Here is a 12500-nt window from a genome sequence, read left to right on the forward strand (position 1 = left end):
TCATCACTGCTATCACAGTCAAGGTCCCTCAGGCCTCCAGACAGTGTGGGATATTAGGTGTGTGTGTGTGTGTGTGTGTGTGTGTACCGCCAACTGCATGGCTTGCACAGAAAGAAAAATAATAACAAGGCCTCTATATTGAGTTTTAAATGTCTAAAAGCACAAAAACAGTAACCAGTAACAGTAACCAGTAACAGTAACCCGTAACCAGTAACAGTGACCAGTAACAGTAACAGTAACAGTAACAGTAACCAGTAACAGTAACCAGTAACAGTGACCAGTAACAGTAACAGTGACCGGTAACAGTAACCAGTAACAGTCACCAGTAACAGTCACCAGTAACAGTCACCAGTAACAGTTACCAGTTACCAGTAACTAGTCACAAGCAAATGAGACTCTGACAGACAGTCACCAGTAACAGTCACCAGTAACAGTTACCAGTTACCAGTAACAAGCAAATGAGACTCTGACAGACGGTCAATGATGAGTGGAATTTTCCACCTTCCATCAAGGGCCCAGCGTTCCGTCCATCGCCTTCAAAACAGACCAATCAGGCGTGTTTGATCACTGCTACACTCAAACGTGCCGCCCGAGCAACAAGAACCTCTGCTACCTGCCACATAACAACGATAGCGAGCAGTTAGCGACGCTAGGCTATGCTATGCTAGGCTAGGCTAGGTCGGCTACGCCAACCACAAGCTTCTCAGCTTTCAGGACTCAAGTTTGACCTTTTGCACAAGGTCCAGGCCTCTGCACGAGGAACTGTAAGCACCAAAGCTTGAAGCTTGAAGCAGCGGTGGCTGCAAACACAGCTAGCTGTGAGTTCAGGTTCTCGCAACGCAGCAAAGCCGACACACGTTGAACTTTATCAGCGTTGTCAATGGACCCCCACGACGACACAAGGACGCAGCGCAACGTTCCAAGCACTATCATCGATTCTTCTCCGTTGATTCAAAGTGTCGTCCGTCACTTTGTTTTTGAGACATAATTCATATTTGCATTACTGGCACATGTTTGAAATAAAGCCTTCATTCATTCAAACTAAAGAGCATCTTGAGCAACACAAAGCAGCACGCTGGCCAAGTCTCTTTGATTTCATCGTCTCTCTGGAACCTCTTGGCCCATCTTAGCCACCACACACACACACACACACACACACACACACACACATGCACACACACACAGCCCGGGTCTCACTCACCGGTGTGAAGTTCATGACCTTGAGGATCCAGATGGTGAGCGCCAGGTTGACGATCATGGTGACCAGCAGCAGCAGGATGAAAAAGTAGAGGCAGCGCTTCCTCCAGCCGTAGATGCCCACCGCCGGGTAGGCCTGGGCGCCGCACACCGACGCCCCGCCCCGCTGGTGCAGCGGGTTGGGCTGCGCCGCCAGGATGTACTGCTCCTGCGTCATCTGGAGGGAGGAAGGAGAAGAAGAACCGGCTCAGGACTCGTCTGCTTCTTACCCCCACGTCCCTCACTCTTTAAAGGGCATTCGTTCCGCATTGAGAGTCTCGTCATTCTTGAGTGCGATTCACACCTGCACAAACAACGTCAACCAAGAGGGGGCGCCGGGTGTGAATTTCCCTCCGGTTAAACGTCAACGCTAACCGGCTTGACAGAGGGTGAAACTTTTTCACCAGAGGGCTTTCGGCCACTCGCGGCAACTTCTTGACAGGTGGACGTTGGTTCAGTCCAAATCATCCAACACCCGATTTGAAGAGAGACGGACGGAGAGCAGAGAGGGACAGTTTTAGGACTTGGGCAAAAAACAAAAGAGAAAAGAAAAAAAACGGGGCGATCGGAAAAAAAAAAAGTGATGGAGCGAGGATGGAGAGATGGAGAAGGAGGAGGAGAAAAAGAAGAGGAGGAGGAAGAAGAAGGAGGAGGAGGAAGAGGAGGAGGTGGAGCAGCAGATAAAGCAGCAGCAGCAGCACCTCTGTCTATCAGCTGCAGCAGCAGCATCGTCACCATCGGGGGGAGTCTCTCTCTCTCTCTCTCTCTCTCTCCTCCCCCTGCCACCTCTCACCATAATTCACTCCCTATCTCGCCGTCCCTTCCACTCTCTCTCTCTCTCTCTCTCTCTCTCTCTCTCCAACAGCCCACTTGTGTCTTTATTTGCTGAGGTTGCACGACCCCCCAAACCATTCTCTCTCTCTCTCTCTCTCTCTCTCTCTCTCTCTCTCTCACTCTCTCTCTCATTCTCTCTCTCGCCCTTTCGCATCCATGCATTTTTTTTTTATATTTTCCGCCATAAAATGTAATATCAACAAAGCTTGGATGGAAAGCGAGAAGAAGAGAAAGTGCTGACTGACATCAAACTGAGAGAAAAAACACAAAGAGGAAAACTGGATCCTGCTGAGGGTTTTGTCATGTTTTTTGGGGGGTTTTTTTGGGGGGAGGGGGTAGTTTTCCTGCTAATTCGGCCGTCTGGAACTCAACACGGAAGTTTAGTTTTTATGAGTTGGAAATTATGCAAAAGCAACTTCTGAAAGTGTGAGAACAATTGAGCCAGAAGCAGGATGAGGATGAGAATCTGGCTCAGGCTCAGGCTCAGGATCAGGATCAGGCTCAGGATCAGGATCAGGATCAGGATGGAGGCTTTTCTGTGCTCTACCTGCACCGTCACTGGTTCTTTCTGTGGCTCCTGGGATTTTGCAGTGCGGCTGCAAACACTGGGATTTCAGCTCTGATGATGTCCCTATCTGCTTTTTTTTTTTTTTTTTCCCCATTTCCTAGTTTTGTGGTTCTTGAGGTCGGTCGTGTCGTCTCGTTAGCAACGGTCTTGGTCTTGATCTCAGTCTGGTCTTGGTCTTGGTCCGGGCCTTGGTCTCAGTTAAAGCCACCACCTCGACCAATCCTGACTGCCGTGTTGATACGTGAAATATATCCAGCCAGTTTGGAAAAGCGAGGGGGGAGTCTTTCCTTCCCTCCTCAATCAACGAAACGCTGTCTCAATAAAGAACCAACAAACCGAAAACCTCTACAAAGAATTACAGCAAGGGGGGAAAAAAAAAAGTCAAAGTCAAATAAATTCTCTTTCGCACGAACCGGCGTCTCCAATGAATCTGGTTATTGGATGTATGAATACCAAACAGAGGTCTGACGCTTGTCAAGTGCTCAGAATTTGTTTCCTTTACTTTGGTGGTTATTTTATTTTTCCAGACTCTCAGGTGTTTGGTCTCCTTCCCCCTGTTTTGGCTGCAGCTCTCCAGGATTGCGAGCGACGCGATGCACTGCGATCGATACGGCTCCATTGTGTGGGGAGCGGTGCAGTGAAATGGGGGTCCGCTGATGGTTTTACCTGCGTACTCCCGGTGTGTCCACGGTCAATCGATGGGCCGGGCCGGCGGCCGCCCCACAGCCGAGCGGCGGCGGCAGCTGATCGATACGGCTGCGAATATTACACATGGTGCACAGAGTCGTGGCTGTGGATCTAATGTCAGATGTGCGCGTCGGGTTCATAGCAGACTACATACGAGTGGAGCTTCAAGGACGGAGGAACAACAGAGCCCATCCATTCAGACCCAAATTTGGGCCCGAGCCTGTTTGCTCTCCCCACTAGGGGGGGGCCCATGGTGTCGGCATTCATACCGAGGAAGAAGATGAGGCTAAAATATCCAACATCTAAACTGAGAGAGTGCCTGCCTGGGAATGTCGAGGGAAGCCAGGCGACCAGGTGCGCTGTCGGGACCACGGTGTGTCCAATAGGACGGAGGGGTGTCGCCGCGTTTCTTAGCCGTCAGTCGGGTGTCAGGAATGGCGCAACATCCAGCTGGTGCAACACTGCACTGACAACACTGGAAAACTCCTCACGGACGCAGACGATGTTATTCCGTGTTTTTGCGCTCCTGCTTCATTTCTTGCCCTGGCTCACATTCCAATCACCAGGTGGCAGCGTTTACCACTTTACTGAAGTTGAAAAAGTCATCTTTTTACAGGTGTTTTTACTCATCTATCTATCTATCTATCTATCTATCCATCCATCCATCTATCTATCTATCTATCTATCTATCTATCTATCTATCCATCCATATGACAAATGCATATATATATATATATATATATATATATATATATATATGTATATATATATATATATATATATATATATATATATATATATGTATATATATATATATATATACATATATATTTCTTTTTTACACAATACTCTTTTTATACTACAGTTTAGCTCTTTGCAAGCCTTTTATTACACTTGTTCCCTTGTCAAGCTACTGTACATGAGAATATCTCCTGGAGATCAATAAAATATCTATCTATCTCTCCATCTGTCTGTCTGTCTGTCTGTCTGTCTATGGTGAAATAAAGGTAAATAGTAATAATAATCCTAAGGTGGTGGATTTCAGCAGACGGGCAGAGTGTGCTGCTGTTTTTTGCGACAGCCGGTCGGCTGGCTGGTTTATTTCTGTCACTTCTCACTGGCAGCCAACACCAACGATCAAACCCTCCTCCTCTTCCGTCTCTCCAGACCTCCGTCTGAGCGCCTCCAGCTCCCGGTAGACAGATGCTCCCGCTTCCCGGAATCCCACCGTCTGACCTTCCTCTCATTCCCCTCCCTCGTTTTTCACCCTCCTCATCCTCCCATCGCTTCATCGCTCGCCTTCCTTCTCGTCCTCCTCTTTGTTCTCCACCGCTCCCTTCCTCCCTCCGTCCTGTGCACTTCTGAGATTGGACGGGCAAACCATTCGACTCATCAATCAATCAATCCGTCCCATGGTGCACCGGGGCACGGCGTGACCCAACTTTACAGCGCCATCGTGTCCCGACAGCCGTAAAACAACAGCCGTCACCGCGGTTACCGGAACGGCACGGCGGCCAATGAGAGTGCCGAGCGCCAACAGTGACCTCAACGCACCCGAGTACTGTAAATTATCCACACACACACACACACACACACACACACACACACACACACACACACACACACACAACAAGCCGGCTCATAATGGAGGCATTGTTGATCCAATATGGCCGCCCCATTCATTTCAATGGAGTTCCTCACTCAGTGCATTCAGCACTATGGCTGTGTCTCACTTCAGGCTCTGCATCCTTCCAAGGCTGCATTTTGAAAGGAAGCTGCGTCACAGCACTGCGTGAAGGCTCCTCCCACTTCCCAAAAGTCGGAAGGACGCTCCAAATGCACCCTACTGTTAGCACCAAGGCTGCAGCGCTACTATCCTTCACCTCCTTCTGTATCCCAGGGTGCTTTGCGTGCTGCTGCAAAGCATCCTGGGATCCTGGGAAGTCGGCTGAAATTAGCGCCATCTACTGGCAAAGACACCACGTATAAATTTAAGTATTGAAATTTCACATCAAATATTCAGTTTTTAACGCAGGGTTTTTACTTATTTGAACATCCAACGCCATCGTTGGATGGAGAACCAATGGTTAGCTTGATGCTATGAAAACGTCACTTCCGGGGTTGGCCAGCAGGAGGGAACGGCGGTGACGCAACCAGGAAATACGCCCAAGGCTAGACCGTCCCGTGTGGTTACCGGGGAGGCGGGGTTTGGGTCGGTCCTTCTGGGCCGGGTCCTTGGAGGACGCTTCCTTCAGAGGGAGGACGCTTCCTTCCAAGGATGCACACCCTGAATTGAGACACAGCCTATGTGGCCCTTCTGTAACTCCCATGATACATCAGGACACATCAGCCAATCAGAGCAGCAGCAGCAGCAGCAATGTATGACGGCTGATGTCACGCTGGGAATATAAAAGTCCACTCTGCTGAGTTTCTGGCCTTTAACAGAGTGATCAATGAAACTTGTGTTACTAAAAGTGTAGCAATATTTCGATTTTGTACTTAAAAAAAACAATTTTGGGTGTGTGTGTGTGTGTGTGTGTGTGTGGGATGAGCACATGGACAGACGGATGAAAGACGCGATGAGATGATGGAGAGATGATGGAGGGGTGGATGAGAGATGATGGATGGATGGATGGAGGGATGGATGAGAGAGGATGGATGGATGGATGGAGGGATGGATGAGAGATGATGGATGGATGGAGGGGTGGATGGAGCGGTGGATGAGAGATGATGGAGGGATGGGTGTATGTGTGTATGGATGGAAAGATGATGGATGGATGGAGAGTTGATGGCTGGATAGAGGGATGGATGGAGGGGTGGATAAGAGATGATGGATGGATGGACGGATGGGTGGAGAGATGAGGGAGGGATGGATGAGAGATGATGGAGGGATGGATGAGAGATGATGGATGGATGGATGGAGGGATGGATGAGAAATGATGGATGGATGGAGGGATGGGTGGAGAGATGAGGGAGGGATGGATGAGAGATGATGGATGGATGGATGGAGGGATGGATGAGAGATGATGGTTGGATGAAGGGATGGGTTGAGGGGTGGATGAGAGATGATGGATGGATGGAGGGATGGGTGGAGAGCTGAGGGAGGGATGGATGAGAGATGATGGATGGATGGATGGAGGGATGGATGAGAGATGATGGATGGGTGGAGGGGTGGATGTAAGCTGAATGAATCGATGCATCAGCGCTCGCAGGAAGACAAGAGAAGAAGAAGAGAAGGAGGCAGAGACCTCGGTGGACGTGTGGTTTGTTGGACTTGCGGTGCAACAGACGTCGACCAATCAGCTTCAAACTCTATTCTGGTCTCTTTTTTTTTTTTTTTAAATTCCCTTGTTGTTTTGAAGTCCTCCTCGCCCGGGTTGTTGTTCGGGCCGCTAACACATGAAAGAAGCCAATGGATTTTTCTTTTTTTCCTTTCTTTCAAGTGTCTCGCTGCGCTGTGATTGGCCGAGGGCGACGGTCGGCCCGTGACAGGTTGCATCACAGCTTCCAGACGATCGATACGAGCCGCTTCACTTTCACCTCCACCACCTCCAGAGGCCTCCGCTGCTCTTTTGGTTGCTTCTCTCGCTCTCTCTCTCTTTCTATCTCTCTCTCCCTCTCTCTCTCTCCCTCCCTCTCTCTCTCTCTCTCCCTCGCTTTCTCTCCTTCAGAGAGACAGCAGCAGACAGACGAGGTGGCCGATCAATTTGTATCCCCCCCCCCCCCGCAGAGTCAGCAGACAGTGTGCTGAGGTGCACACCATAGGCCCTTTGTGACATCACACATGGTGCTGCTAGCTTATCGCAACGGTGCTTAGCAGGTGTCAGGTGTTAGCTCTGCCCACTGAGACCACCTGTTTTAGCAGAAGGCCGGAAACAGAGGGCTATATTTTTTATTATTATTATTATTATTATTATTATTTATTTATTTATTTATTTTTAGATCTGGGGAGTTTTTAAGGAAGATTAATCATGGAATACTGAGTAATATAATATAATATAATATAATATAATACTTATGCAAAGCTGCTCCACTATCCAAGATGCAGTAATAAATAAAACTAAGCTAAGCTAAGCTAAGCTAGGCTAACCCCAGTTGCCAAGAAGGTTTGGACTTTTTTTTTAATGTGCAAAACTCAGCATGGAAACATAGAAATATGATTTGCAGAAGAAAGTGCAGCTCTGTGGTGAACATTCAGCTGCATTTTATTAACACAACGATCTTCACCGCCGTCCTGTTCTGATTAATCATCCCACCCCACCCCCGCCCCACAAAAAAACAAACTTTTAGATATAAACTTTATTATTAAGTCTGAGATCACATGGGAGGAAAAAAAAACAACAACCGGAAAATCCGAAGCTTCTTCTTCCTCCCGACTGTCAGTTCCATTTACCTCCATCACTTTATGATACTTTGCCAATGTGAGAGATGAAAAAAGAAACATCATCGTTAACAGGCAGTGGGGGGGAGAGAGAGAGAGAGAGAGAGATCGAGATCGTTCTATTTTAAAACAACAGTTTTCCGACTCTGGAAGAGTTTTGCCATAAATAAAGAGACGGCGGCGCTCCGGGACTCTGGTCTATTATTAAAGGAGCGTTCCATCTTTTCTTCTATTTTTTTTTTCTTCTTTTCGTTTTCTTAAAGCGATAGCAGAGCCGCCGGACCTTTATCTGCGCTGATTAGCCGGCTGGAAATAACTTAGTGGGGAAACATTGGCTCAATACGTCAGTGATCGTTATCAGCACGGCGCTAATTGATGCTGTTTGCGCTCATTGATTCTTCATCTTCCGGAAGGATCTTCCTTCCTTCCTTCCTTCCTTCCTTCCTTTTCTTTCCTCCCTCCATTCACCTACTGGAGGTCACTCGTCTCTGCTCGTCAGCCTGAAGTTGGTTTTTTCGAACGTCAACCAGCAGGACTGATGAGTCAGAATGAAGGCGGGGCGGTTGGCCAATGAGAGCGGAGCAACGCGGGCTCAGTGGGCGGGTGTAATCCCACGGTGAATTTAGTTAGCCCCCTGTTTACAGCGTTCCACTAGATTGTTGTGCTTTTTTTTTTTTTTTTTTTCCCAAATCGTCCGCACGTTTGGAGGTTCAGGGGACAAAAAAAGAGGGCGGAGCCGACAGCTGGGACTAGCCCTCGTCTTTTTATGATGTCATAAAGGGCTCATTGAACGAACTGAAATGTTCTTTTTTTCTTTTTAGCTCAAAGTTTCTCACGTCAGAAATAAAATGACGTTTACTCCACGATGGCGAGCGAGTGAGCGAAAGAATGAGCGGAAGACGAGGAGTTTGTTTCATTCTGCATTTGCATTGCATTGCGTGAATTCCTCCCATCCTTCCATCCTCTCTCCCTTCCTCCATTCCTTCCTTTCTTCTGACATCGAGGGACAAAAATAAGGTGGGAAAACAAATCAAGGACAGGAAGTGGAGCACAGAGAAACGTCAGGGGAGACGAGACTATCAAAATAAAACAGGAAATACTAAGGATAAGCAGACAAACGCGTAGAATAGAATAGAACAGCTTCGTTAATTGCGTAATTACTGCAATGGAAACACACACACACACACACACACACACACACACACACACACACACACACACACGAGTGAAGTCCAGCGCAGCCTTCCACAAAATGAAAAACAGAATTGAGCGAAAAAGCAGCGATCAAACACGAGAAGAGGGGAAAATAAAGAAAGAAACAAAAACACACGACGGCTCTGCGCAGCAGTCAGCACACAGCAGCATGGACAAATAGAACTACTGCTTAGACACACACAAACACACACACACACACAACAGACACACACAGGTCTCTTGTGCAGTGAGGCGTTCAATATTCCAATGGATTTCTGTGCTTCTGCTGCAGGCCGGGTGGAAAAAAAGACAAACTTTCACTGCTCTCTCTCTGTCTCTCTCTCTCTCTCTCTCTCTCTGTCTCTCTCTCACACACACACACAGACGCATACACACACACACACACACACACACACACGCTCTAGACCGTCAACCGTCTCCGTATAAACAAACTGCGAACGATCTGGTTTCCATCAGAACGACCGGCGGCTGATATCAGAAGAAGCAGAAGAAGAAGAAGAAGAAGAAGAAGAAGAAGAAGAAGAAGAAGAAGAAGCTTTGGAGGGATGTCTGACGAGCAGCAGAATAGAAAACAATCACACAATGCATTGAAATAATACAATAATAACCACAATGAAAAAGGCTAGAGAGGTTATTGGCTCCAGGACTAAGAAAGTTTTCATGAGGCCACAAAAAGAAAAAAAAAATGTGGCCTTGAAAGTCGTGAAAGTCCTGAGATCAAATCACGAGATCAAATTTCAAAATAGGGGTGAAATAAAAAAAAGTTGAAAAGTCATGAGGGCAGAGTTCTGCTTTCAAGGTTTTATGGAAGGTGAGCGTGGAGCTGTCCGTGGTGCTGATCCACAGGTCCATCCAACAATGGTGAGAAGCTTCTTCCGCTTCCCAGATTGTTGCTTCTCCACTGAGTGGGAAAAATGTTTTTCGCACAGGAAGTTGCTCAAAGAAGGAATGAAAATAGACTTTTCTAAAGTGGCTACCTCGATTTTGGACTTTTTGCATCACAATTCTTCTTCTTCTGCTCACAGAATTTTAACTTCTTTTCCCCTAATTTTGATTCTTTAAAGCCAAACAATCACTTTCACAGAATTTAATCATTTCACATTGGAGTTTTGACTTTTTGACTTTAGTTTTCTTTTTTACATTTAACTTTCTTAAGAATTTGTACTTATGTTGACGTTTAAACCCCAAAAAATGACAATTTCATACAACACCACTGAGTTTGAAAGTTAGAATTAGCGCTAAATTTGTTTTGTTTTTTGTATTGAATTAATGGATGACTTCCCCTCATTTTTTCCTTCTTCTCATCTTAGAACTCAGATCTTGTGGCATAATTAGGAAAATTTATCTTAGAACGTTGACTTTTTAATTTCTATGATAATGGCGGACGCTGACCTCTTCTTTTGTCTTGTTTGTTTTTTTTTAATTCACGGGTGAAAAATGGCTTCAGTTCCACTCAGCAGAGTTGGGAGCTATAAATAAAACATAATTAAACTTCATTTAGTGTCGTCCGAGCCCGAAATGTTGAAACTAAAAGTCCTGTGCACTCTTGGTTGAAGGTGAGAAGAAACTTCATCCAAAGCAGCTTCTCCCTCCTCGATCCTCGTGTGGACTGAAGCCTTCGTCATCCTATTTATCTGATGGTGGTGTTTGCTGTGACTCCACCGTGGAGCTGAAGAAGAGGAGCTTCTCCTCCTTCCTCCTCCCCTCTCCCTCCCCTCCCATCTCTATTTATAGACGCCTGGGCACTGAGAAGTTGTTCTCATTTGTCTCCGTCTAGATTCATCTCCATCCAATGATGCCGCCTACTATTTTTTTTCTCTCGTACATTTCAGGGCCCCCGAGTCTAATTAGTGGATGATGGACGCAGCGTCGGAACAAAAGACAGTTTACAGATGAGGAGAGTCAGTAAAATGAGGGAGAAAATAAGGAACCTGATGTTGTTGTCTTTGTTGTTGTGACTGTTTTACTTCCACCACTCAAGAAGATTTGACTAGTGACCTGTGAGATCATCTCATTATACGATTTTCTGGTCTGAATTCATATTTTAAGGACAGCCAACAACACAATATAAAGGAAAAGAGAGAATACACAGCACGGTGGTTGCAGCCAACTATCCGCACCATCAAATCAGAGCAACTCAAAGTCCCAGAAATCCTTAACTCTCCCACAACGCTGTCCAAGATCTGATTTTAGCACATTTCCCCATCACTTGTTCAGAGCAGGTGAGGTCTTTTTATTGCCTGGCTCATTCCATTACAACAGCACTTCATCAGAGGCATTACACTCTGATGTTGTTGCTGCAGCAGTCTGCAGCTTCTCCACTCAGCTGCCTGCAATGTCTGACAGGATTTGACTGTGTTAGGAAAAAAACAAAACAAAAAAAAACCCCAAAGAGCAGCAGCAGCAAAGTGAGACTGATGGCCCGACTCACTCGCTGGACAAGTTGAATTTGTGCTGTCACGCCGAGAGTCTCATTTGTTTGTCCAGACGCCAGGGCCTATTAGTCACAATCCACCACGGCATTTCTACTATTGGACGTTCTTAATCATGTTTACAATGAGGGTCCTTCACCTGAAATAATGCTTCTTGTTGGGGAAAGAGGCACATGGCACCAAAAACCCATGGAAAATACACAAGGAAAAATGGCATGCAAACAAAACAATGAGTTATCGCAGCTGCAGGAAAATTAGAGATGTGGGGAGGTGGCTGTCAGGTGCCAGCAGAACCTGAGACCTCGACCTCACACACACAGCCGCTGGATTTGGTGGGAACACAGCCTGGGACAACACGCGAGGCAAGGTGGCAGCAACGTTTCAGCACCGGACAGCTCCCCAACTGTGGAGCGGCTGAGTTTCAGGAAGGCGGACAGCCCTGCAACTCAGCACTGCGGAGGAACAGCATTTCAGCACCACCGGACAACTCCGCAATTCAACTATTGTGGAGGAACCTGCGGTTCAGCACTGCGGACAGCTCCGCACTCAGCATTGTCGGATGAACCCGTGGTTCAGCACCGCGGACAGCTCCACGCTCAGCATTGTTGACTGGACCGGTGGTTCAGCACCGCAGACAATTCCGCACTTAGCTCCGTGGTTCAGCACCGCCGACAGCTCCGCAGTCAGCACTGTTAAATGCACCTGTTGCTCAGCACCGTGGACAGCTCCGCAGTCAAGCACTGTTAAATGCACCCGTGGTTCAGGACCGTGGACAGCTCCGCAGTCAGAAACTGCAGAGGATTTGCGTTTCAGCACCGGACAGAACCGCAATTCACAGTTGCAGAAATGCAGTGGTCCAGCACCTCGGACAGCTCCGCGGAGCTGCGCGTTTTTTTTTTTTTTAATTAATGTTTTAAGAATGGTGCAAAGTCCAGTTCAGGAACAGCAGGTTTGTTTCTTGGATTGCTCACGGCGGCCCTCATGGCCAAACCAAAAGCCTTGTTTCTGTCGATCCCTGACTTTTTTTTTTTTTTTTTTCATTATTTTCCCCTCCTCCATCTTTTTCAGGGTCAAATCATCGTCTATGCTCTCAGATTTCACTTTCTCCGGGCAGCAAACTTCTCCCCAAACGTACTTCGTGCTTCTG

The 12500-nt window shown here is 47.1% G+C and overlaps 1 protein-coding gene across 1 annotated transcript in view; it reads right to left on the reverse strand.

Moving 5' to 3' along the window:
* The window catches only part of LOC142878730 (zeta-sarcoglycan-like), a 194058-nt gene that overhangs the window by 27310 nt on the left and 154248 nt on the right, over window positions 1-12500 (reverse strand). The window contains exon 4 of the mRNA XM_076012378.1: window positions 1202-1414. Coding sequence (XP_075868493.1) covers window positions 1202-1414 — 213 coding nt within the window. The remainder of the gene's footprint in view (window positions 1-1201; window positions 1415-12500) is intronic.

The sequence above is a fragment of the Nelusetta ayraudi genome, unplaced genomic scaffold (genome assembly GCF_046127955.1).
Source record: "Nelusetta ayraudi isolate G7.1 ecotype Tasmania unplaced genomic scaffold, CSIRO-AGI_Nayr_v1 ptg000006l, whole genome shotgun sequence".
NCBI classification, from domain to species: Eukaryota; Metazoa; Chordata; class Actinopteri; order Tetraodontiformes; family Monacanthidae; genus Nelusetta; species Nelusetta ayraudi.